At 46.3% G+C, this 26,536-nt stretch overlaps 1 protein-coding gene across 4 annotated transcripts; it reads right to left on the reverse strand.

Moving 5' to 3' along the window:
• Positions 1–1,562: 1,562 nt before the first annotated feature.
• On the reverse strand, positions 1,563–26,536 carry DYRK3 (dual specificity tyrosine phosphorylation regulated kinase 3). 4 transcript variants are annotated; one of them, XM_058701476.1, is made up of 3 exons: positions 25,992–26,536; positions 9,015–9,126; positions 1,563–3,393 (listed from the first exon to the last, which is right to left on the reverse strand). In XM_058701476.1, the coding sequence occupies exons 2-3, from the start codon at positions 9,096–9,098 to the stop codon at positions 1,819–1,821; spliced, it is 1,659 nt and encodes a 552-aa protein (XP_058557459.1). In that variant the 5' UTR covers positions 9,099–9,126; positions 25,992–26,536; the 3' UTR covers positions 1,563–1,818. The 4 variants fall into 4 exon arrangements, with proteins under 4 accessions (XP_058557459.1, XP_058557457.1, XP_058557458.1 ...); XM_058701474.1 differs by lacking the exon at positions 25,992–26,536 and adding an exon at positions 11,176–11,434; XM_058701475.1 differs by lacking the exon at positions 25,992–26,536 and adding an exon at positions 10,588–10,729.

A 26,536-nucleotide genomic window follows, 5' to 3' on the forward strand; every position in this document is an offset into this window, starting at 1 on the left:
CGGCACGTCCCCTTTCTAGGAGGCGGAGGCCTCAGTCTGAACTCGGCCGGAGGGGGTGCTAAGGGCACGCTCTGGACATTGCTTCATTCTGTTTGCACAGCCTGTGCTGTGGCAATCAGAGTACTTTTGGATAAGGCAAACGTTCCTTAAATCATATGCCCTTGGCATGTTTTTCCTTCTGGTTACTGTGTTGCCCAGCGAATGATCTCCTTCTGATCTCACGGCGCTTGCAGGAGACTAAGTTCTACAGTAAAAATGGAACTGGGTCACCCTGAGAATGGTGGTGAAGAAAGCAACGGTCTACTTTACAGAGCACACTTGGGGGCAGAGTTCAGGCGCACCCCTGGAGGAGAGTGGCAGGAGAGGGCAACAAAACAGTAGCACTCAGGTATTTAGGCACTGTGCCTTCTCCAGCCTTCCGAGAGACATTTGGCTAGCAGTTAGCTTTACTGCCAGCCCTCACTGTTTAAATCTTAGCAGGGAAAAAGAAAGGATGTTGAAGTGAAGGGAAAGGAAATGGGTTACCCCCAAGTTTCTGGGTTTTCTTGTAACCGAAGTGCGCTTAGAATCTAGGGAGCGGTCTTCAGTTTAAGCAACTAAAAAGTAGGGTAAACTGTGGCATGCTGGGGTGGCAGAGAGTGGGGAGAGAGGAGGGGAAGCAGCAAACTATAGTGAGGATTATCGGACAGTGATTTTATAAGGAAGAAAGTCCAGGGAAATGCAGCAAGCAGGCTGGTCTCCAGGGTTCCCAGGAATTAGGGAACTGTAGTCTGCATGCTGCTTCTGCCTTTTTTTTTTTTTTTTTTAAGTTTATTTATTTATTTTGAGAGAGAGACAGACAGAAAAGTAAGTGTGGGGGAGGGGCAGAGGGAGGGGGGAGAGAGAATCCCAAGCAGACTCCGCACTATCAGTGTAGAGCCCAATGCAGGGCTTGAACTCACAAACTGTGAGATCATGACCTGAGCTGAAGTCATGTTTAACTGATAGAGCCACTCAGGCGCCCCTGCTTCTACCCTTCTAACATTAATCTGGGGCAAAGAAGCTGCTTTATGTTGCTGGGAGACAGGGGTGGAGTGGGGCGGTAAAGTGATACACAGGACTCAGTTTTCAAGCCAGCACTTGGTAAAGTGGTAAGACATCAGTAAAATGCTTTGACTAGGAAACAAATCAGAAGCAAAATAATCACAGAAATAATAACAACATAAAATAAAATCGCCACAAATCACAGGACTGAAAGAGATAGGACTCATTTGAGAAGCAAGGACACCTCTTCAAGTGACTAACAGCTTCTGGAGCCTTCCCTTACGCCATATTCTGCTGAGCCCTTTCACCTGGAATGGGCCCACAGAGTGGCCTGCTGGGACAGGAGGCGCTTTGGCTCTCATCCAGAACCACAGCCGTGTCCCAAACCATCCCTCTGGAACAGATGCTGAGGGAGACTAGACACGGTGAGGAATGATCAGGATATTCCTCCTGCGATACCTTCTACCTGGAGAGAAAGGGATTTCAACCAGCAGGATACGCAAGGTGACGTACATCTGACGACAGTAACGAAGATACACTGACCTATAAAAAGTCATTTAATGTACATTCCAGGATGGCCAACACAGGCTGGTTAGGTCATTAGCCCTTGAAGAGTTCTGTTACAGACATATAAAAATGTTTTGCCGTGTTAAAAAAAGAAATCTAGTCTAACAAAAACATATCCACCAACGGGCTCGCGTTGTTTTTTTTTTTGTTTTTTTTTTTTCGCCACGTTCAGGTTTGCAAGAGAATTAAAAATACATACATACGCATCTCTGAGCACAGCACTGTCCATTAGCTAATGAGTTTGGGCAATACACTGCACAGAGGTATACCACCGTTGGATTCTGACATCAAGTTAGCTTTAAGCTTATTGGCTATTCCGACAACTGGAGGCAGCTTGGAACCCAGTCCCTGGAAAGCATTTGCAGGATTTACCACCCGTTTACCCGACACTTTTTCAATGGTCAGAGGTCTGGGCACAGACTTACTAATCCAAGGATGTCTCAATGCTTGAGCCGGGGTCAAACGGGCAGAGGGGTCCCAGTGGAGACACCTTTTCAAAAACTCTATAAACAAGCAGTCATCACACCCCTTCAGTGCTGTCACCCAGTCCTTGCTGCCTGGCGGACCCCGCTTTTTACCCCTACGTGAGCGACCCCCCACAAGCACGACTCTCCCGTCTGCCTGAGTAGTCATAGAACAGTAGCGAGGTAGGCCCTTGGAGTTAATAAAGTACTTGGCACGTTTGGACTGCTCCAGAAGTTTTGGTGGTGGCATCCCTAGCAGCTCCATCATACAGGCCAGCTGGTCCCCCTCATCCTCTCCCGGGAAGAGAGGCTGTCCTGTTAAAAGTTCTGCGAGGATGCAGCCAAAACTCCATATGTCTATAGGCGTGCTGTAGCGGCTTCCTAAGATGATCTCCGGAGCTCTGTAGAACCGAGACTGGATATAGGTGTAAAGCTTCTGGTATTCGAAGCAGCTGGACCCAAAGTCAATGACCTTGGTCGCACTGCGCCCGTGGTGTTTCAGGAGAATGTTTTCTGGCTTCAGGTCACAGTGAATGATCTTATTTTTGTGGAGAGCATCCAAGGATTGCAAGATGGATTGAGCAAACTTGCGAACTAACTGGACGCTAAACCCCTGAAACTTGTTTTTTTTAATTAGCTCATAAAGGTCTATGCTCAGCAATTCGAAGGCCATACAGACATGATTCCGGAATGTGAAACTTTCCAGCATGTGGATGACGTTCATGCTCCCAGTCTTGTCCTGCTTTTTGAGATGCTCCAAAATCCGGATCTCCTCGGCTGCCTGCCGATGGAAGCGCTTTTCGTTGCGCACCATCTTCAGGGCCACGTACTGTCGGAGCTTGTGATCGTAGACCCGGGCGACTTGCCCAAAACTCCCCTTGCCGATAATTTTCAGCACCTCGTATCGATAAGCTAGATGGTCACGAGGTACGTGAATATAGGCCCCATCTGCATCATCGTACCCCCCGTTATTGGGCCCACCAATCACTCCATGTCTCTTTTTGGCATTTGGCCCCACGAAGTAAATTTCTGGATAGTTGATGATTTCCAGCTTCTCATAAGCAGTGAGGTGGTGTTTATACTGCTTCAGCGCTTGCTCTGGAGTCAGTGGCACCACTTTGGATGCTTTGGCTGAACTGCTGGGTTTTACCGCATTCGAGCTATCTGAACTCTTACCCTGAGAAACGGTAGGAGAGCATTTCTCAGAGTCGCTGATGCCATCCGACTGGAGAGTATCGGATCTTCGGTTGCCAAATTCCTGAAACAGCTGTTCCACCTTCACCTCACCTCCATTCAGAAAGCGCTGAGTGTGGTCCCTTGTTACCTGCTCGGCAGTGGTCTATGGAAAAGAAAAATGAATGTAATAGAAAAGTCACTGAAAACAGTGGAAGGATGAAAGAATCCTCCCCCGACTGAACAACAACAAAACTGTCCAGTCACATACGTTACAAAGACCCAAAAGTGAGGTAAGACAAGCAGGAGTCTCTAGAGACTTGGGTTATATTGATCTCGGACTCCCGGAATACTATCACCACCTCAACCCCCTACACATGCCTTGTTTTGTTAGGGAGAGATGGTCTTCTTACCAAGCCCTACACATGCTAGGTTCCTTCTGGTAGGTATGTCTTTCTACTGAGAATCTTCTCACCCCATCCACTCATCCACACTCTTTCAAGGCCCAATTCAAGCCCTCTCTCTTCTATCTAGAACTACTCCAAGCCCATACTAACGAATCGTGACTGTAGCTTTTCCAACCCATACCACATAATCTGGCACTTGATTACATACACACTGTCTCATATTGTTTACTAATTGTTTCAAATATCTTCCCAGATCTTAATGGCATATATAGAATCAAAATATGCACGTTATAGTGTTCTATTAAACAAAACAAAACAAAAAGGCGTTCTATAAATAAAACACCACTGAAGGACAGAGGCAGGATTTGAGCCCAGGTCTTCTGTCAGTCCAGCACCCTTCTCATGAACACAACTTGGTACCAGCTTCTCCCAGTGCCTGCAGTCCTCTCCAACTAGGGCTGAACGAGGACTGTGGCTTGGAATCAAGCAAGGCCTCGTTATTTACTGCCAGGTTCCCCCCAAAATGATTGAATCCTTCTAGCTCAGTGCACTGAATCACAAGAGTTCTAAGCCAAAGAGGGCTCCTGAGATCATCTGGGCCAGTTCTTTAAGTATCTGATGAGTAACGGTGAGAATCCAAGGTCCTGGGGGTAAGGTGGGGGAGGTTCTTGTAAAGCTCTCTCAAAGAGATCAAGAGTCTCTCTCTCTCACTTACACCTACACCCACTCTTCCTCAGCAAGAGCCTAAGTGATAATGGCATACTACTTTTTTTTACTTGCATTTGCTTAACATTCTCCTTCAAGGAACAGTAACTCAGAAGACAGCTTTACTTACTCCTTCAAGAGGAAACACAATTTCTTTGAAATTAGATGGAGGAAAGGAAAAGCAAGAAAGATAAATACTTTAAACAATCACGCGCGCGCGCGCGCACACACACACACGCACACGCACACACAAAGAAAAATTAAGAGGGTGCTAGAAGGAAAGAAGAGATGGAAAGATAATGATCCAAAGTGGCCAAATCTTTAAAAACAAGAATTTTAATCTAGCTCAAGAAAACAGCACATGGCCTATTACCTAAACAACAATATAAAAGATATAAATAGCGGCAAAAAACAAAAGATGAAAACATTTGAGTGTTGGCAAACTTCATATACAGCTATAGTTATGCAAGCAGGACATTAGTTCCTGCCTGCTCCTTTCAGGTCATTTAATCAATTTAAACATTTGTGAAGTCCCACAGTTACAAAAACAGGATATTACATGATTACACACAAAGTGAAGTTGGCAATACAACTGTAGCCACACTTTGGCATGTGGGGTTTCAGTAAAGAGACGACCTATGGACCCAGAAAAATCTCTCTGATACCAAAATGGAGAACTATCGCTGGTCAAGAAAATAAAACAGGCCTGCAGACAGAACCCAAACACCTTGCTAAGATGGAAATATACTACAATGTTTTTCTTAGCAGTAATTAAGTCAAATAACTATTCCTCATTTTAGGTGGTTTTTCTTTTAATGTTTATTTACTTGTGAGAGAGAGGGAGAGGGAGAGAGAGAGGGAGGAGGGGCAGAGAGAGAGGGAGACAGAATCCGAAGCAGGTTCCAGGCTCCGAGCTGTCAGCACAGAGCCTGATGCGGGGTTCAAACTCAGGAACCGCGAGATCCGTGACCTGAGCTGAAGTCGGATGCTTACCTGACTGAGCCACCCATGTGCCCCACTATTGGTGATTTTAAGGATAAAAAAAACAGAAGAGGGTCCCCTTTATCCATCCATCCATGTGACATTCACAGGAACCCTTACTGTTCACTATTACATGTGCAGAAAGAAACAGGTGTTCTCAAGGAACTCCAATCTGTGAGGAGATAGACTGGCCGGACTAGGGAGTTACAATTGTTTGGTTTTAGGTAGATTTGCGTAACAAAAATCAATCTTTGTGTGCATCTCAGCTAGTTTTCCTTAAAATTTTTAATACCTAACTTCAATGCATCTAAAGATTTACCACTAGTGCTTTGGGGACACATGCTGAAGAAAAGCGATGTCAAAAGGCTTGGGTTAGAGTCCTGGCTCTACTGCTTAAAAGCTGTAGGTCCCTAAGCAAGTTGTTAAACTTTAGCTCAGTTTCTTAGCCTCGGTTTCTTTATTTATAAAATGTGGGTCATAATACCTACTTGCAGGATGCAAAGTGTAAATCAAACTATAATGAATAATATATGTGAAAGACCCTTACAAGCTATAAAACATTTTACAAACACTGGTAATAGTAGACAAAATTCTCAACATATTAAGGTTTAAACTCTTATACGCCCTCCCTTTTTCCCCTTTCAGTTTATCTCTTCTCTCTCTGGTACCTCCTTCCACATCTCCAGTCTCCCTCCACAGACATCTGGCACTAAATATCTCTCCTGCAGCATGGTGGCACCCACATTAGGCCTTCTTTTAGGAGGTGTGGAAACAACTCACCCATTTTCTCCCTGATACAAAACATGCTTTTGACTTGCCATACAATTTAAGGTAATTTAATTTACCTCTCCAAGATATCTGAACTTTAACAGCAGATCAATGCCTTAACCCAAAGGAATGACTCTCTAGGAACCGTAGTCATCAGTAACAAGCTGATAGGAAAGGTATTTGGGGTCCGGGGTCCAGGGTCCATCCCTGGGTATTTCACCTACCCTGCCTACATGTAAGGCTGTGTGGGTTCCGGGGTCTTCATTTCTGTCTGTGATAAAGAGGGGGTCTCGGGCACAGAACATGAATTTGAATGGATATGTTACAGAAATTTCATTGCCACAGAGCTATTACAGTAAGATTAAGGATGCCATGGTTTTTCCTTAAAGTGAGCCTAAATCTCTCTCCCTGAAAACTACATCTTATTTTGCCCTCTGGAAGGACACAGAAATGTCCAGATTTCATGTAAAAGTCCTTCAGATACTAAAAAGGGGCTGTCCTGCCCCCCCCCCCCCCCCCCACTTTTCCCTGGGCCCATCATGTCCATTATATCTTCTGCCTCATGCTTACTGCCTTATTCACATTCTCAGCATGGGCTGTTCTCTTAGAGTGTGGCTCCCAGAACAGAACAAGGTACCTCAGGTACAGTCCACTATGGGTTATCAAGGTTTGAATCTCCAGTGAATCTGAAGAATTCCAGGAAGGAATTTTTCCACACAAGGACGGGGTATCTTCTCAGGTCTCTTTCCTTTCCTGTAAATAACTCAAATACTGGCCTGAATCAATTATGTATCAAGACTGTTGTGCTATAAATAAAATCTTCCTTCCATTGTTCTAGCAGAGTCTAGAGTTTGCACACATGTTAAAGTAGAATAGTTATAAACAAAATACTATATGTTTCTAGTCCGTAGTTGTAATCACAGTAACTCAACAATATGTATGATCAATTCTACCAATTATTTTCTTAATTATGTGATTACATCCAGAGAGACCGATTAATTATGTTTTATTTAACAATGCTTCACATACACTGCTAATTTGGAGGACTCTTGACATTTCAAATAGAAGCTGACATTCTCAATTGTGTGAGTCAAGTCTCGAAGATCTTGCTGAGAAATTCCGAAAAGGAATATCCTTCTCATCCAGATATGAAACACTACTCTTTCCCTAGCTCTTGACCCTAAATCTGCAACACAAAGCTTAAGCCAATAAATGCCAAGCAGACGATTTATAGTTTAGAGTGAGAGCGCAAGAACATCTTGGATAAACAAAGCTTAAAGGCTTTGTGACAAAAAGCAATAGGGTCTAGGGACGGAATCTTAATGAATGTCTTAATGAACTATTATAAATGTCAGCAAGAGGTCAAAGAGCACTGCTTTCAGCCAAGTTTGCAAAGACACCGGTTAGGTTAGAATCTAAAACCCCATGTTTCTCAAAAACTGTTACTCTGTATGCTATACAGTAAGAAATTCATTTTAATCTTGAAACATATAGTTTAACTGACCTACTGGGAGGTGATTAGCACTGGCTAACTCTAAACTGAAGTTAAAATGAACTTTAAATCATATGTTAATGCACCAGCCCAACTGCAAAAAGTTTCCTACAGAGATGTGCTAATTGGCAGCCAGTAACCAAAAAGCCCGTGGTCAACCAGAGGAGTATATGGTTCTGGAACTCTGAGAGGTTTTCACATATTAAAGAAATAACCTTGTTGAAAATGGAAAGGAAACTTATTGTACTCCAGGGAACAGGTTAAAAATAGGGAGACCAGCCTTCCAAATATATTTAGCCAATACTTTCTAATATTATTAGCCTTGGAACTAGTGAAAAGATTGATTTTAATAGCAAAAGCTAACAGAAAGTTGGAAAGGGCTATGAAAAATTCAAGTAATTTTTTTTTTAGACTATAGAAACTGGGGCGTCTGGGTAGCTCAGTCAGTTAATTGGGACCTTGATTTCGTCTCAGGTCATGATCTCACAGTTCGTGGTACTGAGCCCTGCCATGGGCTCTGCGCTGACAGAACGGAACTTGCTTGGGATCCTCTCTGTCTCTATCTGTGTCTTTCTCTCTCTCTCTATCTGTGTCTCACTCTCTCTCTATGACCCTCCCCAGCTACAGTGCATGTGTACTCTCTCTCTCAAAATAAATAAATAGACATTAAAAAATATACTAGAATACAGAAACAATTTTAGGTCTTAAATGCAGAAATCTGAAGGAGAAATATTACAAATAAGTCTATTCAGTTATTCAATTTGGTCATCAGGGGACATATGCAGCAAATTTTAAAGTCACAGAATGGCTTCTCCCTGTCATGGAGTTCCTCCAAACCCCGTTCTCCCTACTATCCTGTGCATGCTGATGGAATATGAATTAATTTTTTTATTACCTTAAGTAAAACAGTGTCAAAAGCTAAATGTCTACAAGCTCCAGAATGATTAAATGCATCAGAAACCAAACTGTACTGTTCAAGTTTTATTTATGATCTATAAAGTGATTCTCTTTAGCATACTAATAAGCTAGGACTGCATTTCTATCTTGCAGGGGAAAAAAAAAACTTGCAGATCTATGAATTCAGGGGTATTATCTGTTCCTCATTTTTGTTAAAATGAACCTTTATAATACACTATGCCATCCCATAAAAACAACAACAACAACAAAACATTCCCTAGATAAAAGTAGCATTATTTTTTTCCTAGTGCCATATAATTTATCCCAGTGATTGAAAGGAATACATGGGGCTCCAAATCAAAATCATCTGTAAAGCTAAACTTGGACCACAGAAATTGTTATTCCAAAGTCAAGAGACAGCAAAAGGAAACAAAAGAGTCTGAGTTGCCAGTGAGATGTAATTGTACCTTGGGCATTAAGTAGCGCTTCCTTCTTTCCCAGACATCTAGACAGCAAAGAACAATTTCATTTACTTACATTTAGTCTTCTGGGTAGAGGTGGTTCGGAAGGATTGCAGAGTACATTCGAACAGGGTGGGCATTTGGTTTCATCTATCATCATGAAGGTATCATAGACACCATCCCCCAATCTAGTTGAAAGGATTACAGATAAAATCTGTCAGTAACTGAGGTATATAAACTTGTATTTCCAAAACATTTTGTGTCTTTACTCCTTCACATCTGCCACAAATAACTAATACAAAAAAATGTCTACACTGCATTTTGGCATCGAATACAAACAACTGGGGTATTTGGCAAAAGAAGAGAGAAAACCCAACTTTTCTTCTTTTTCTTTTTTAAAAAAAGGATAGCATTTTAGGTTTGTATTTTGACAGAGTTAAGACAACTCTTACTGTGTAAATGTTGTTAACAATAGGGACTATCGGGGTGCCTGGCTGGCTGATCAGGAGAACATGCAACTCTTGATCTTGGGGTTGTGAGTTCAAGCCCCACATTGGATGTAGAGATTACTTAAAAATAAAATCTTTAAAAAAAAATTTAAAAAATAAGAATAGGGACTATGAGAAGGATCTCACTTAACTTACTACATGAAAATAAAGGCTCGTTTAAATCTGAAGCCTAAAAAGTAACTGGAGCAGGAAAAGAGAGGAAAAAAAAAAAAGGCAGAGGTAACTGTATTTTAAAAGTCAGAGCCTTGGATTCTAGTCTCTGCTTTACCACTGGCTGTACTACCTTCTTTTCTGAGCCTGTTTTCCATGTTATAATGGGAAGAATAGTTCCAGTCTGCACACTTCTCTGTCTTACAGGCAAGAAATAAAAAGCCTTCTTAGAATGTCTTCTTTTTATGATTTATTCACTTACCTACTTAACATCTACCCAACTTGTAGAAATGTCCAGTGAATACTACAACAAATACTAAAGAGATTCTCTAAATTATACAAGGTACTGAATTTCACTTCTTTATCCACTCCATTTTCTAGTGGATGGTGGAAGCTAAATGCTAAATGATTAAGGACCATTTCTCTGTTCCTTCACGCTGTGCCTCTGCCACAAAAGAGGGGGAGGATTTATTTAAACCACAAGATGGTCCTAGATAATGCATTTCATCTGCCACCACGAACATGAATTTCCCAGTCATACACATCAGCCTTTCATCGTATCATTTTTACATAATATACTACAGATACAATGATGATCACGAGGTTGCAGGGGAAGAATTTTTAAAAATCTTTTAAAATATGCTGAAATATTTGTTTTCTTAATTGCAATATTTAAAGTTGCCTTTCAAAACTTTTATAAAATTAGTTCTAGAGTTTTCTTAATTGGTGTGTTATAGAAATACAAAGATAATTAAAAACACAACTACAAATATTTTTGAAAGATTCTTTATAAACACAAGCTCACATTCTGATAGAATTTTATGTATCTTTAATGAACACTGCTTCTCTGACAGCCAAAAATTCTGGATGTGACTGACTCTTTGCCAACAGCATGAATATAATAAAATGGGACAGGCGTCCACAACTACAGAGAAAAAGACAGACCCTGAAGACCTGCAAGTATTCTTATAAACAGGCAGAGGAAATTACCCAAAGGAAGTCTGCATGCAAATGAGCGGGTGTCCCTAGTCTCCCTTTAGGTGTAAAATACAATGCAAGGTGGAGATCTCTCAAAATAGGATCCCCACAAAGCCCTACTCAGCGCAACCCTTCACCTGCATATCCCAAGTCAGACCGCACCCCTCACGGCAAACCCCAAGAGTTCAGCCCTGGGTTATTTGCTCTGAGCAACAGGGCTTCTTGGAAAGGTATTTGCTCTCTGCCTCCCCCAGTTTGTTAAAAAGCCCCACAAAAAGTCCCAGTTTCTTAGAGTTCTTTACATATCCCCGATCTACGGCTTCTTCTCCTAGCTCCGCTCCAGCTTCTCCTCCTCCGCTCACGGGGGGCCGGGGGGGGGGGCGGGGAGGGGAGTTGATGCAGACTAGGAGGGTGGGCCGGTCCCCGGGAGGAGATCAGAAAGAACCCTTCCCTCGTCCCTGCTACCGGGGGTTCACTCCATCAGGCCTTCCCCGCCCCCCACTTCCCCCCACCCCCCACTTCCCCCCACCCCCGGCCTCGCCAGCCTGCGCCAGCCACCCACTCGGGGGCCCCCAGCCCGTTACCCTGCGCCGCCGTTACCTCCGCTGCTGGGGCGGGAGTCCGGCTCCCGGCGGCCCCGCATCCTTCCGCCCGGGCCCGCGAGCTGTGCCTCCCATCCGCTAGCTCGGGAGCCCCCGGGGGAGGGGCGACGGTTGGAGGGTCCGACGCGCAGGGTCCACCTGCGCTGGGGCGGCTGCCTCCGGGACCGCGACGCTTCCCGGGGGACTCTCGTCCAGACACTGCAGCTCCGCGCGCCCTTGCTTGCGACTGGCCGGGCAGGGAGTGGGGAGAGGAGCGCCAGGGGCGGGAGGAGCGCCAGGGGCGGGAGGGGGAGCGGTGTGGTCGCCTAGCAACAGAGGCACGCCCCGGGAGACGCCTCTGCGAGGTTACGCGATGACGCCAGGGGCGGGGCCCGAGGCCTCTCCCCACCGTGCGGCGCTGGCCTCCGCCACTGGCGCCGGCTCCGGGAGGCTCGGGGCGGGGCGTCCATCGCTTGCGCTGCCTGTGCTCTCTGGCAGCGAGTGAGGCTTGGGGTCGCTGCCCCCGGAGGGAGAAAGGCCTGGGGGAGGATTTGTGGAAGTAGCAGTTAGCCCCCGATTTCCGCCTCAGAAATACGGGCGCGCCCCTCAACCGTCTGCTGTCCTTCAGCACGTTGTAGCCTGAACTTCTAAAACCTCCCGTGAATATGAATTAGAACAAAAATGAATGAAAAGTCTAATTTCCTAGGCTTTCCCAAGGAGGGGCTTCTCCCTCCCCCCCCCCCCCCACCACCGAGGGGTAATGAAAGCAATAATAAAAACGTAAGAAGCAATAATAAACTCATTTAGTGACACTGCACCAGCGCTCACGAACATTGTTTTATTTAATCTCCGTGATCATACTATGTGGCATCCGCCTTTTACAGATAGAAGTAGGATCCAGAATTTAAGCTGACATTTGCCAGACTGCCCTGTCACGGGATGCTACGGATGGTAGGGCGCAAAGAGCCATTTTACTGATGAGAAAACTGAGGCCAGAGGAACCGTTCTTTCCCAGGATCTTGTAGTTGGAATTCCCAGCCTTCCTCGGGCTGCACCAGGCACCTTGGAAGACGCTTCTTGTTTTTCTCTCCAGGGGATATTTGGGGGCTTTTTAATTCTTTTTCTGAAAAGTGAAGAAACCTCAATAACCCCAATATTAAGTGGATTTCGATCATTGGGACGAAAAGTGAGAGGGAAGGAGATTAAAATAGAAGAACGCCTAGTGTCTCCTTGAGCGTGGTATCTAATCGGATTTCCCTTAAACCTACAAAGCACGAGGCCGACAGACACTCCAGGAGAGAAACAAACATTCCCAAAATGTCGAACAGGGGCGCCCCCTGGTGGGACTTGGGGGCTCATTGTCCCATACCAGCATAGCATAGTCCATAAATCTGAAAATTTCCATCCAAGGCTCATTTCCGTGTGATTAAAAGTCATATTCCCTGTTCTCTTGCCTCCAAGTAAAAATGTCGTTAAGGATCCAAAGGCTTTTCACTTTGTAAATTAAGGATGTGTCAGTTTGGGGAACTTGATTCTTTGCGACCAAAGTTGCTTTAGCTTCTCTCTGATATAAATAAATAAAACTTCTTGCACGATGATTCTTAAAGTTATTCTAATTTTATAAGTAAGCTTTTGTGGGTTTTGCCCCTCCAGGCCACACCCCCAGCAATCCTGCTTTCCTATGAGTTTGTGTTAGGGCTCCTGTGGAAGCTTTTGTTTGAAGAGAGAGGGTTCCACAGCAACAAAAAGTTGGACTAGATTGTTGCTGAGGTCCTTCCAGCTCTAAGATTGCAAAATCCTATTAAATAATCCCTGTTCTTAGTACTTATGTGGACACCCTAGACCACTTCACTGCTCTGAACATCTGACTGGGACTTGCTCCCACCAGTTTTTTTGCTTCATTCTGAATCACTGCTTTGAGAGGACCACATCTCTGGTTTCAGACATACCTCTGTGAGCCACCCTGAAGCCTTCCTGCTCTCCTTCCTGCTCCTGAGGTGGGAAACAGAAGCATCTTTTATCTTTAGCCATTTGTTCTCACGGTCAAGGAGAGGAGGATTCCTTGGAGGTGTTAGAGCTTCACGGATCTCTGAGCTTAGTGGTTTAAATACTTTCCAATATTTCTTCAGAGTCCCCGTTTCATAACAATCTGGCTGGGTGAAACAGTGGGCTGGGTTCAAGTCCAGTGACGGATCTAGCAGGAGTTTCCACACCCCCTCTGAGCTGGTATCTTGTGCCCTCTAGTTCATGAGCAGCTTTCAGACAATTCATGTCCTTTCTTCTCCTTTCAAAGCCCCACTCAAAAGTAGTTCAACATCGCCATTATCTTTCTCCACATAGTTAAAACCAGATTTAAAACGCTAACATGGATTAGCCAAATATAGAAGATGCCTGCCTGACCTTTGAAACCAGTTCTAATAAATCTGCAAAACCAGAAAACTGTAACGAACAGACAAAAAAAGGGAGCTATTCCGGGAACTTCAGAAATCAATGGGAACATTCGGAATGTGATCACAGCAGTTTCAAATGCATAGAGTAAGAAAATTTCCCTGTGGCCGCCTTCACCTTCAATTGTGTGATGAGATAGTTGTCGGTTAAATTTAAAATCGTTTCATTGCTATGAAGTATTCTTTACAGCGTGATATGCCAATACATAATATGACATATGAATCACAAAATTGGAATGCATTCTTAAAAATCTTTTGGAAAGAAATTCTCCCTTTCCTCCTAATTGACCTCAAATTTACCTAAGCTCCAGAAACATGTACCTGCTATTTTTTCAGAAATACAGAAATCTAGGGGCGCCTGCGTGGCTCAGTCGGTTGAGCATTCGACTTTGGCTCAGGTCATGATCTTGCGGTCCGTGAGTCAGAGCCCTGCGTCGGGCTCTGTGCTGACAGCTCAGAGCCTGGAGCCTGCTTCATGGTTCTATGTCTCCCTTTCTCTCTGCCCCTTCCCCACTTAGACTGTCTCTCTCTCAAAAATAAATAAACATTAAAAAAATTTAAAAAAAAAAGAAATACAGAAATCTAGCTCATTGAAACACTAAAACTATGCCTTATTTTTCTGGAACCCCACCAGTCTGCCTAACCAGACCCTGGAAACTCAGTTCAGTTTTTTCCAACTCTGTATTCAGGGTAAATACGTGCATTTGTGGAGGTTAGGGCTTTGAATTAGGCAAATGCCTTGTACCTTTAACTATCTCCTCCCACTACACAGCCTCCCCTGATACCTGCCCTTTAACAGGTTTCTGACTATCCTGTCCTTCAGGGCCTATGCAAGCACAGCACATCTCGTAAACCACACTTGGGTACTAGAGGCCCCACAGGCCTATAGAGAAATGACCCATCCCCAATCAGTGGCATTGCCTTAAGAGTAAGAGAAAGCCCACTCCCAAGGCCTCTCATGGACCTGTTGCTTATTGGGGTCCCCAGCTGCTGCTGAAATCAAGCCTCCCAAGTGTGTGTTATTGGAAGATACTCTGGCCAAGCTGCCCATCCCTGACTTAGCAAGGCAGTCCATATTCCTCCAGCTTTGCCTTGAGCAGGAATATGCATTGTGTAGGTTAAGGCTTGAAATTAGGTAATGTAGGTATTCCCAATAACTTGCTCTTGTGACCCAGCCTTGCCTGACATGGCCCTTTTCCCCATCCCTCACTACCCTGACCTGTGCCACCAGGGCATATGTGGACCACACCCGTTAGCAGTCCTTTAGCTTATGGTGGACTATGGAACACAGGCCAGATGCAAACCACTGAATAGCCTCCAGGATGGAGGGAGGCCACCACTTGAAAATTGTTCTGAGGCAGTAGCTTTAAGCTGGCAACAGTCTGTCCCCTTGTGGACTCACTCTGCTGGAGTCCTGGGCATCTACAGTAATCTGTAATAGGTCAACTTATAAGATATCAGAAAGCTTATTGTATATAAGTTTGCCTTAAACTCACCTTTCATGAATAGTGGAGATAAAAGGCTTATGTAGTTCCCTATTAGGGTTGTCAGTAATTACTAACCGCCCTATCTCACTTCTGTGACCTCGCCTGCTTGCTAAACAGATACCTTAGGATGCAAAACGTTCCCCCACCCCCTCTACCAAGATCTGGCCTAGGCCAGACCAACATGTAAAAAGTCACGTACTCACTGCCCTAAAGCATCTCAGGTGTCTAACTATGATTGGTCATTTTAAACCCTCTTAGGACAAAGACCTTCAAAATTTATAGGTTCCCGCCAAAACTAACGTCTTTGTGTCACAATATAATTGGCTACCATGAAACGCTGTAGATTGTAATTGGTTAACCAAATAATGATGTATTCTGACTTGCTAAAATCCATATAAGCCCACTGCTGCCTTTGTTCGGGGCCATTCTCTGCGCTTTTCTCCTTAACATCAGGAGGTCAGGTTTGGCCCGGCCGTGAATAAAATCTTGCCTCGCTTCTATTCGGTGTCTGGTGGTTTTTTTCGATATCACCCTGTTTCAATCAAAGATCCCATGTGTCCCCATTTGGACTAGCTGCCTGATGTGGTGCCTGCTGACAGGGTGTAAACTAAGCATGTGCAGGCATACAGGGACCTGGCCCAGGGCAAGTGTTGGGAAAAACTGGATGACGGGAGCGAGCTCTAGGGGGTACAGAAAACATCAGCCCAATTCAAGGCGTACCTTCCATTGGGGAATACTCACCCTGTAAGGGTAGGACTAACCTGTAGCTTTAAGAAATAACAGCTTTGTTTTAACACTATAGGTTAAGAGATTAACAGCCTTATCCTATCAACCAAGGGATGGATTAGCGCTTGATTGGATTGGGGCAAGGGCCTGTTTCAACTGTTTCCACCTGGGAGCTATTCCTTTGTTCTGTTCCCAGGTGATAATAAGACAGTGTGGTCGGCTATAAAAACTCTGTATCCCGGGCTGTTGGAGACTGCACTCTGGTCAAGAGTGTCGGTCTCGATCGGTCCGTTTGCCTTACCTCTCATTGCAATAAACTTTGTTGCGACTGTCACTGGTGCCCGTAGCATTCTGTTCAGGAGTCGTGTGGATGCAACAACCCCAAGGCAGAGCTGGAGGTTTTCGACTCCCTTGACAGGGTGGGGACAGGTGGCAGGCAGGACAGGGTATTCTTTATTAGGAGACACCTGGGAGTCATTGTCTCTCGTGAAGTCCAGAACCCTATTAGACACCAGGTCCACATGAGGACTGACTGTTGCCATTAGCAGCTGCCACTTCAGAGCAATTATAGGAAGGCTCCCCCGACATCGCCAGGGGCTATACTACTAGGCTAGTAACTCTGCTGGTAGCTGGGGCCTGGCCAGAGTTCCATAGGCCTGAGGGCCAGGCCTGCTCAATTCCGACTTAGGGATGTGTACCGCACATGTGCAGGCAGCGCAGGTCAAGGTGGAGAAGCACCTGACCAGGGTAAGTGTTTGGAGAGGACTGGTTACTGGAGCAGGCTATTGGGATTACAAGGCATCTGCCTGATTCAAGCCCTAACCTACACAATTGCACATGTCCCTGCTCAAGGCAGAGCTGGGGTATCTGGATGGCCTTTCCAGGACACGATCATGCAGGCCAGTCAGGGTCTTTTCCAAGAAAAGACACCTGGGAGCCCAGTAAGTCTACATGGGGACTGATGGTTGTTCTTTTTAGGGGTTAACTCAGACCAGTTTTAGGGAGGGTGGGCTCCCTCTATCCTTGAGGCTATGCAGATAAAGAGGGGCCCTAGCTCCACAGGCTCTGTAAGCCCCAGCTGCCCAAAGGGATATGAACTGTGTATGCGCAGCTTGAGCAGATAAGGGTAGCCAGGGGCCTGAACAGGGCAAGTGTGGGAGGGGCTGGGTCACAAAAACAGGTTATTGGAAGTACCTGGCTGGCATCTCCCTCGTTCCAAGCCTTAACGTGCATAAAGGCGCATATTCCTGCTGAAGGCCGAGCTGGAGGAATCTGGACTACTTTGCTAGATCGGGCCAATCGCAGACACCTGGGAGCCTTGATTGCTGGAGAAGCCCAGGACTTTGTTAGGCAGCCAGTCCATGGGGACTGTGGCCAGTTTAAAGTGCCACCTTAGAAAGATTTTTTAGGTAGTGAATTCCCTCTGGCCTAGAGAAGATTACCGTGGTTGGCTTCCCCCCCCCCCAGTTTCCAGAGGCCTGGAGGGCCCTGGTAGCCAAAGGACTGTTGCTAGGGCAAGGGCTAGGCATGCACCAGCAGCAATGGTCAGAGTAGTCAGACACCTGGAGCAGGGCAACGTGGGGTGAGGCGGGTCACAGGGGGCAGCGACACGGGGGTGCCTTGCCTCCGCCTAATTCTAAGCCTTGACCTATGCAAATGTTCATATTCCCACTGCAGGCAGAGTTGGGGTAGATGGATGGGGCAGGCTGGCTGGCTGGGGTACCCTCCAATAAGAGACACCTGTGAGCCTTAATTACTGGGAAATCCTGACCCGGTCAGGCAGCCAGTCCAAAAGTGGCAGACTGTCACCAGTATCAAAGCTGCCACCTCAAAAGGATTTTCGAGGTGTGGGGTCCCATTACCCCGAGGCCATTCAGCTTGTTGGGTTCATGCTGGAGTTCTGGAGGCCGGGAGTGCCCCCTGCAGCCCCTGGGGAAGCTGTCTGGGCAAAGACCCGAGTGTGTGTGGCTTGGCACAGGTCAAGATAGCTAGATTCCTGCACCAGGGCAATGTTGGGGGATGCTGGGTCACAGGGAGGAGGCTTTGGGGGTATAAGGTGTCAGCCTAAAGTACCAAGGCTTTATTTTCCCCATTTTTGTGAACCTTTCCCCCAAAGGCAGAGCTAGAGGCTTTTCAACTGCCTTGGCAGATGGGGCCAGCAGTACAGGCTTTCCCCCATTCGGAGACACGTGGGGGTCCTGGTTTCTGGAGAAGGCAGTAAGTTCATAGGGGGACTGGCCCTTGCCCACTTGTGGCTTTCAGCTCAGCTCAGGGTGATTTTTCAGAAGGTGGGCTCCCTCCACAATGTTGGCTATGCAAGTGCCTGGCTGGAGTTTCACCAGACTGGAAGGCTAGGTCTGCCCATGTGGGATGAGTACTGCTCATGTGTGGGCTGCACAGGTCAGGGTGGCCTGGGACCTGGAACCATTGGGTGTACCCAGCATCTGCTTAATTTCAAGCCTTAAACTCTGGGCCTGGCCAGAGTTCCGTGGGCTTGGAGGGCCTGCTGGGTCTTCAGATATGAACTGTGCACACACAGGGCACGTCAGAAGAACCAACGATCTGATCAGGGCAAGTGTTGGGAGAGGTCACTGGACAGGGCTCTGGGGGTTACAGAACGTTTGCAGAATTCCAAGACCTAGTCCACACAAATGCACATATTGCTATAGAAGGCCTAACTGGAGTCATCTGGGCTGCCTTGCTGGGGCTGGATTGTGTGGGGCTAGGGTAGCCTCCGACATGAGCTTTGATGGCTGCAGAAGCCTGGAATCCCAAGAAAGGGTGAGTACCTAGGGGAACTGGCTGTGGCCAGTTAAAAGCTGCCACCTTAGAAAGATTTTCATGGGGGAGGTGCCTGGGTGGTTCAGTTGGTTAAGGGTCCTACTTTGGCTCAGGTCATGATCTCATGGTTCGTGAGTTGGAGCCCCGTCTGCGCTGACAGCACAGAGCCTGCTTCAGACTCTCTGTCTCCCTCTCTCTGCCCTTCTTCCTCCCTACCCCCATGCTCACTCTCTCTCAATAAACATTAAAAAAAAAAAAAAAAAAAAAAAAAAAAAGGAGATTTTCACCGGAAGGAGCTCTACAGGCCTAGAGTGCCCCCTGCAGGCCAAGGCCAGCTGATACAAGGCAGGCTGCGCATGTGCGAACGGCGCAGGTCAGGAGAGCCAGGCACCTGGAGCAGGACAGTATCAGGAGAGGCCTGATGACTGGAGAGGGCTGTTGGGAGTATCTGGTGTCTGCCTAATTTCAAGCCTTAACCTACACAAGTGTGCACGTTCCCCCCCGAAGGCAGAGCTGGAAGAATCTGGACTGATTCAGGGTTGGATTGTGCAAGCTGGCCGGAGTATCCTGCAATAAGAAACACCTGGGAGTTTGAGTGTTGCTGAAGCCTTGGACCCCAGCAAACAGTAAGTGCATGTGGGCACTGGCTGTCACCCATTCGGCATCCCCCTCGGACCCATGTCCGGAGGGTGGGCACCCTCCATTTCGAGGCTACGCAGGTAGTTCAAGATGGGCACTAGCTTTGTAGGGCTCAGGGACCCACTGCCCAGTTGTGACTGATGGGGTTCGAATTGCGCATGCCCATGGGATGCCCATGGCAGGGTTGCCAAGGACCTGAAACAGGGCAAGCGTCTGGAGAGGCTGGGTCACCAGAGCAGTGTTTGGAAGTACCTGGAGTCTGCCAAATTCCAAGCCTTAGCCTGCACAAAGGTGTCAATTCATGCTGAAGGCAGAGCTGGAGGAATCCAGACTGCCTTGCCAGAGTGAGGCAGGCTCAATGCTGGAGTACCTTCCTGTTACAGACACCTGGAGGCCCTGATAGCTGGAGAAGCCCGGGACCCCACCAGGCAGCCAGTCCAAATGGTCTGTCGTCAGGTTATAGCTGCTGCCTCAGGTTGATTATCTGGGGGTGGACTCTCTCCACCCTGCAGTCTAGCAGGTGGGTGGGGAACAGCCCGGGCTCCACAGGCCTGGAGGGCACCATCTGCCGAGGGTCAGCTGAAGGGTGCTTGGACTGCCCGTGCTAGGGCCATGCGGGTCAACATAGCCAGGGATCTGAATAAGGGCCAGCTTCCGGAGAGTCTGAGTCAAACAGCAGGCTGTTGGGGATATGTGACATCTGCCTAATTTCAAGGCTTAACCCACACAAATGTGCATATTTCTACTGAAAGCAATGTTGGAGTAAGATGCAAGGGGCTGGCTCGCGGGGGTATCCTCCAGTAAGAGACGCCTGGGAGCACTAAAGCCTGAAATGCCAGCAGCCTCCGATCAATTTTGGGGGAATGGACTCCTGTACTTGAAGCTGTGCAGGTGATTGGGAATGGGCCCTAGCTCTATAGGGACGGATGGCCCTGTTCACCCACAGGTGGCTTTCGAGGTGTGCACTGTGCATACGTGGGCCGCGCAGGTGAGGGTAGCCAAGACTTTGTACTCGGAAAGACAGAGCGAGTGTGTGGAGAAGCCACATCACAGGTTGGGGCTATTAAGGGTATCTAGCATCTGCCTAATTCCCAGGCTCAACCTACACAAAGATGTATGTTCCTGCTGAGGCCGTTTGGAAAAATCTGGATTGCCCTGCCAGCATGGGGCCAGGTGGGATGGCCAGACTACCCTCAGATAAGAGACACCTGGGGGGGGGGGGGGGGGCTTTGATTCCTGAAGAAGACCAGGACTTCATTAGTAAGCCAGTCTAAATGGGGACTGGCAGTTACCAGGTTAGGCAGAAACCTCAGAAAGATTTTCAGGGGGTGAGCTCTCTCCACATTGGAAGCTAGCCATAGTTCAGGATGGGTTTGAGTTCCAAGGGCTTGTAGGCGGGGTCTGCCTAGGGTTGGCTTATAGGGTGTGAATTACACATGTGTGGGACTCCCAGATCAGGGTAGCCAAGACCCAGAACTGAGCAAGCATCTGGAGAAGCTGGGTCACTGGAGCAGGCTCTTGGGGTTACAAGGTATCTACCTTGTTCCAAGCTCTAATTTATACAAATGAGTATATTCACACGGAAGGCAAAGTTGGAGTATGATGGAAGGGATGGTCTGGCTGAGTGGGGTACCCTCCGGCAAGAGACATTTGGGAGGCTTGATTACTGCTAAAGTCCAAAAGGGTAGCATACGTGGGAACTGACTACTGCCAGTTTAAAGCTGCTGCCTCAAAGATTTTTGAGGTGGGGAGGATGGGCCCCCTCCACACTGAGGCCATTCAGGTGGTTGGGTTCAGGTTGGAGTTCCGCAGGCCTGAGTGCCCCCCTGCAGCCCAGGACGGGCTGACAGGAGCAGTCTGCGCATGCGCAGTGTCTGCAGCTCAGTGTGTCCGGGGACCTGTTAAGCGACATCAGGCAAGGCTGAGCCTCAGGAGGGAGCTATTAATGTTAAAAAGTGATGGCCAGGGTCCCTGGGTGGCTCAGTGGGTTAAGTGTCCGACTCTTGGTTTCGGCTCAGGTCACGATCTCCCGGTTCGTGAGTTGGAGCCCCACATCGGGCTCTGCACTGACAGTTTTCTCTCCAAAGGCAGAGCTGGAGGTTTTCCAACTGCTTTGCCAGGAGGGGCTGGGCCGGCAGGAGTCAGGATATCCTCCGTTAGATACATGGGGGGTCCTGGTTCAGTTCACATGGTGACTAGTTATGGCCCATTTGCAGCTTTCAGCTCAGAGCAGTTTTCAGAAGGTGGGCTCCCTTCCTGCTGGCGGCTGTGCCGGTGATTGGCGTCCGGCCAAAATTTCACAAGCTTGGTGGACTGGCTTAGGGGTGTGAACTGCGCATGCGCAGGCTGCACGGTTCGGGGCAGCTGGGAACCTGGAACGGGACAGGTGACCTGTGAGGCTGGCTCATACGTGGAGGCTATTGAAGGCACCTGGTGTCTGCCTGATTCCAAACCTTAGGCTATGCAAATGTACATATTCCCCGTGAAAGTAGAGCTGGAAAAATCTGGACTGCCCTGCCAGGACAGAGCAGGTGCAATAGCTAAGGTACTCTCCAGTAAGTGACAGCTCAAAGCCGTGATTGCTAGAGACTCCATTAGGCAACCAGTCCAAACAGGGACAGTCTTTTATCGGTTTAAAGTTGACAGGGTGGGTACTAATATACCTGTGTGAGCTGTGCAGCCCCAGGTAGACATGGACAAAGTCGGGTAAGTCTGGGTCACAGGGGGAGGCTTTTGGGTATAACTGGAATATTCCTAATTCCAAGCCCTAACCTACACATAATCCATATTCCGCCTGAAGGCAGAGCTGGAGGAATCTGGAATGCCTGATCAGGGTTGGATGGGGCAGACCGGCTGAGGTAGCTTCCGATAAGAGATCCCTGAGATCCTTGATTGCTGCAGAAATCTAGGACCCCAGCAAACAGTAAGTACACATGAGGACTGTCACCTCTTCCTATGGCTGCCTCAGAACAATTTTGGGGGGTGTTTTCCTTCCACCCTTGAGGCAATGCAGGAAGTTGGGTGTGAGCCCTAGCTCCACGGGCCTGGGGGGACCTGAGTAGCCAAGGGTGGCTGACAGGGGGCAGACTGTTGATGCTTGGAAGCCCAGGTCAGAGTAGCCAGGGACCTAGAACAGGCAGTGTCAGCAAGGCTGGGTCACAGGAACAGCTATTGGGGGCACCTAGCGTCTGTCTAATTCCCATCTTGAATCTACACAAATGCACATATTCCCCATGAAGGCTGTTTTGGGGAGGCAAATAACACTCAGAAACTGATTTGGTCTTTGCCAACAATGTATTTAACAATGGTTCGCTCTATGAATTTCACAAGCCAATAGCATACAAGAGAATGTCTTTTCATTAGATAATACAGAAATAACATACTCCAAACCAGTGTTAGATTAATCACACTATTGTTCCAGGTAAGGAGAGATGAAAGGAGTAAAATCCAAATATGGCTCAGGTGTATCTTTACAGGAATTGGTACCCAGGAGAGACAGCTTAGCGAACTGTAGCTGACATCCAGCTGCCAGTGCTAAAGTAAAAGTTCCATGTTGCTAGGGTACCTTGCCAGGGAATGAGGACTAGGTGTTGGTGGGCAATATGATTTTTGTAGGGACACTATATGGCTTTTACCACTGCCTGTAAAAGAGTCATGTTTATGGAGGCAGGAGCTATGGAGTCAGGAGCTAAGTGCCCCAAGGTCTCCAAGAGTCCATTTAGTTAGTTATTTAGAGAGCATGAGAGAGAGCATGCACATGTGGGAGAGGGGCGGAGAGGGAAAGAGAGAGAGAGAGAGAGAATGTATGAGAGAATCTCAAGCAGGCTCTAAGCCCAGCCCAGCGCAGAGCAGAGCCAGACATGGGGCTCGATCTCACAACCATGACATTATGACCTGAGCTGAAATCAAGAGTTGGACGTTTAACCAACTGAGCCACCCAGGCACCCCTCGAGAGTCCTTTTAGATCAGTGAAGTATTATTGCCTTGCCCAAACCAAACCCTCTCAGATAGTCCTCACGATCCCTCAGCAAATATAGTTTAATGTCCCCTTGTCATAGTTGCTTCTTCATATCTTTTCCATGGTAAGGTCCCTGGGGGCCCCTCAGCGGCTGAGCTACTAAGTTCTCATGAGTACAACTTCATTGTTCTATCAAAGCAACTTCACTTCTAAGCACAACCTTATTTTTGTCTCTGTTGTAAACCAGTGGATTTGAAATCCTTCCAAACCAGTACACAACAGTCTACCCCGTGACTCAAATCACTCACACACTAATACTAAGTGTCTAATGTCCTGTACAAATCTAAATGAACAAAAGTATCAATCCATCCCGTGATTCTACATGACTTACAGTATTAATCACAGTCACAAGTGGAGAGTATTATTCTTTGACACCATAGTTTAATGACCAGTTTAAACAACTGTATTCCTAATATTTTTAACATAAGGATAACAAAGCACTCTTTAATGTGTTACCATATTTAATCTCCAAACAACCCAGAGGTAAGCTTCTTGAACCACTCAGTTTATTGTCCTTGACAAATACGTTTCCAAGTGAAGATCATCTTTATAACGCTGCAGGGGTACAGGCTTGCACAGGACTATCAAGCACGTGTTCCACTGCCATAACCCTAGCAGTTTTTAAAATTTTAACCCTAGATAATAATTTTATTTTAACCCCAGCTGTCATTATTTTAGGGAATGTATGTGTTGGTTTTCTTTTCAATTCCTTCAGTGATTTTGATTTTATTAATCTTCTAAATGGGCCTTTACTTAGGTTTTCTCATGTATGATTTACATTTATTAGATTAATTTGAGGAAATTCGATGTGAAACGTTTTTCTGATTACTTTCATAGCTCTTTATCTTTTATTGACCACGAATAATATTTTTTTTGTTCTCTTGACACATTCATTACCTGTTGTATGTTTATATATCACGTCATGTTGTAGTTTCCCCTTGACCCCATTAGGTTCGGGTGGACTTTGGCTTACAGCACGCTATCCTGGTCCAATTTCCCATGTTAAATATAAGTGGTGGGGGAGGCATCAAAGCCATAGTCATAGGCACCTGTATGGTACTTATGCCATAGATATATCCAGAAGTCCAGCAATAATAAAGGTATTTTGGTTCTATTCCAATAATGTATCCTTAGGAACACATTTTCCTTCTATTATAAGGGGTCCTCCTGTGGCCTTCACTCTCCCTTTTGATATTGAGAAACAGCAAATGTAGGGAACGCAATGTCATGTTTCCTTCTTTAAATGCCAATATTCTAATTTGACAGCTGCCCAAGGAATTAGAGCCATTAGGATGTGTGATATCTACTTTCCTTCTGGTGGGGCTGTTATCTCAGGCAGCCAGTACTGTCTTGAGATTATAATTGTCCGAAGACGACTACATATATCAACCATTCCTAACTATAACACTGACAATTAACAGTTAAAGAAACATGTTCTATGTTGTTTTTTAGTATTATTGTTAGTGTTTTCTCCAGCTGCTCTATGTCAAATTTCCATTGCTTTATTTAGTGTGAAATTTATTTGTCGTATGTTGCAAATGTTTTCATCTACGTACCCAATAACGACAAAGGTGCCATTGCATGCGTGTTAACTTGAGATTGATTACAAAAATTGAAAAAAAATTTTTTTAAATATTTTTTTTCAATGTTTTTTTTAAATTTATTTTTGGGACAGAGAGAGACAGAGCATGAACGGGGGAGGGGCATAGAGAGAGGGAGACACAGAATCGGAAACAGGCTCCAGGCTCCGAGCCATCAGCCCAGAGCCTGACGCGGGGCTCGAACTCACGGACCGTGAGATCGTGACCTGGCTGAAGTCGGACGCTTAACCGACTGCGCCACCCAGGCGCCCCACAGAAATTGAAAATTTAATGTGGTTTGATGGATTTGGAATTGAGAAAAAGTGACTGCCACTGTTGCTTCAGTTAAACCTGCCAGTCCAACAAGGAACTAAATGGGCTTCCTTCCTTTGAGTGAATCTGTTGTTGGCATCCATTGCACATTGAGCATAAATGAAGATGAATAAAATTGAACACAATTAGGGTATCTGTTCCTGGCTAGAAACTCCTACATGTTAAATTTCAAGGTATAGGCTATTATTGTAGGGTGCGACTGGGAGAGGTTTTATTAACATAGATTCCTATATTCTTGGAGTAGAAATCCATAGTGAGAGAAAGAAATCCATAGTGTGATAATATATGTTACATGCTAAGTTTTCTGTTTCTTATATGTCCCTGCTTTTGTTTTTAATGTTTATTTTTGAGAGAGAGAGAAAGAGAGCGCGAGTGGGGGAGGGGCAGAGAGAAAGAGACTGACTGAAGCAGACTCCAGGCTCCCAGCTGTCAGCACAGAGCCAGACACGGGGCTCAAACCCGTGAACTGTGAGATCGTGACCAGAGCTCAAGTCAGATGCTTGACTGACTGAGCCACCCAGGTGCCCCCTTTTTAAAGTCTGGATATAATATCCACAGATCTATTGTTCACATTGTTCATTCATATCTATTGTTTTCTAACAGGTGAATATGGGTTAAAGAGTATAAATTGTGAGTGTAATGATTAATTTTTGGCCTATTTCTATTTAAGGATATAATTACCCATTCTGTGTATTCAGTGGCTGCTCTTCTACAATAAAGTGCTAGCACACAAATCAGGAACTAAATCCAGGTTATTTTCAGACTCTCTGTGATGTGTCCAATGCTGCCTCAATTCAATAAGATAAAAGTAAAAAATTCAGTACCTGGTTGCCTTAGTATGTATGCTGGGTTATATAACCAAAAGCCAGTTAGTAGTTCAGGCCAGTCTTCATCCTCCAAGTCAATGTCTAATAGGTTGTTGTTCAGAATCCTTGATGGTTCTTGTGGAGATTAAAATGGAGGTCGCCACTGCTTCATCAGCTTCCCTAAGTATTTGGTGTCTCTACTGATTGAAGCTTTCCCGGTGAGTAGATAGTGCTGACAGCGAGGGATGGGGTGCAGAGGCTGGGTTGGTTGATGCCGCTGATGTTGATGAGTCCTCGCTGCAATAAGGTGACTAGACTAGTGATCTCTGGAGAATGCGGAGGATGTCATAGGCAGTGGAGTTGTGCCGGACCAGAAAGTGGCATTCCAGTTCAGAACACTGGCACAGCTCCTACTGCTGGAGCCATCAGAGGAGTATCCATAGCTGTAATGACTATGGTATCCAACAGGGAGCGATAGGCAACGGAGTATGGGCAGCAGGCAGCATGCTGCACTGACCCGTTAGTAATCTTGGTAGGGTTAAAGAGGCATCGTGGATTCATGC

The sequence above is a fragment of the Neofelis nebulosa genome, chromosome 15 (assembly GCF_028018385.1).
Source record: "Neofelis nebulosa isolate mNeoNeb1 chromosome 15, mNeoNeb1.pri, whole genome shotgun sequence".
In the NCBI taxonomy this organism is placed as follows: Eukaryota; Metazoa; Chordata; class Mammalia; order Carnivora; family Felidae; genus Neofelis; species Neofelis nebulosa.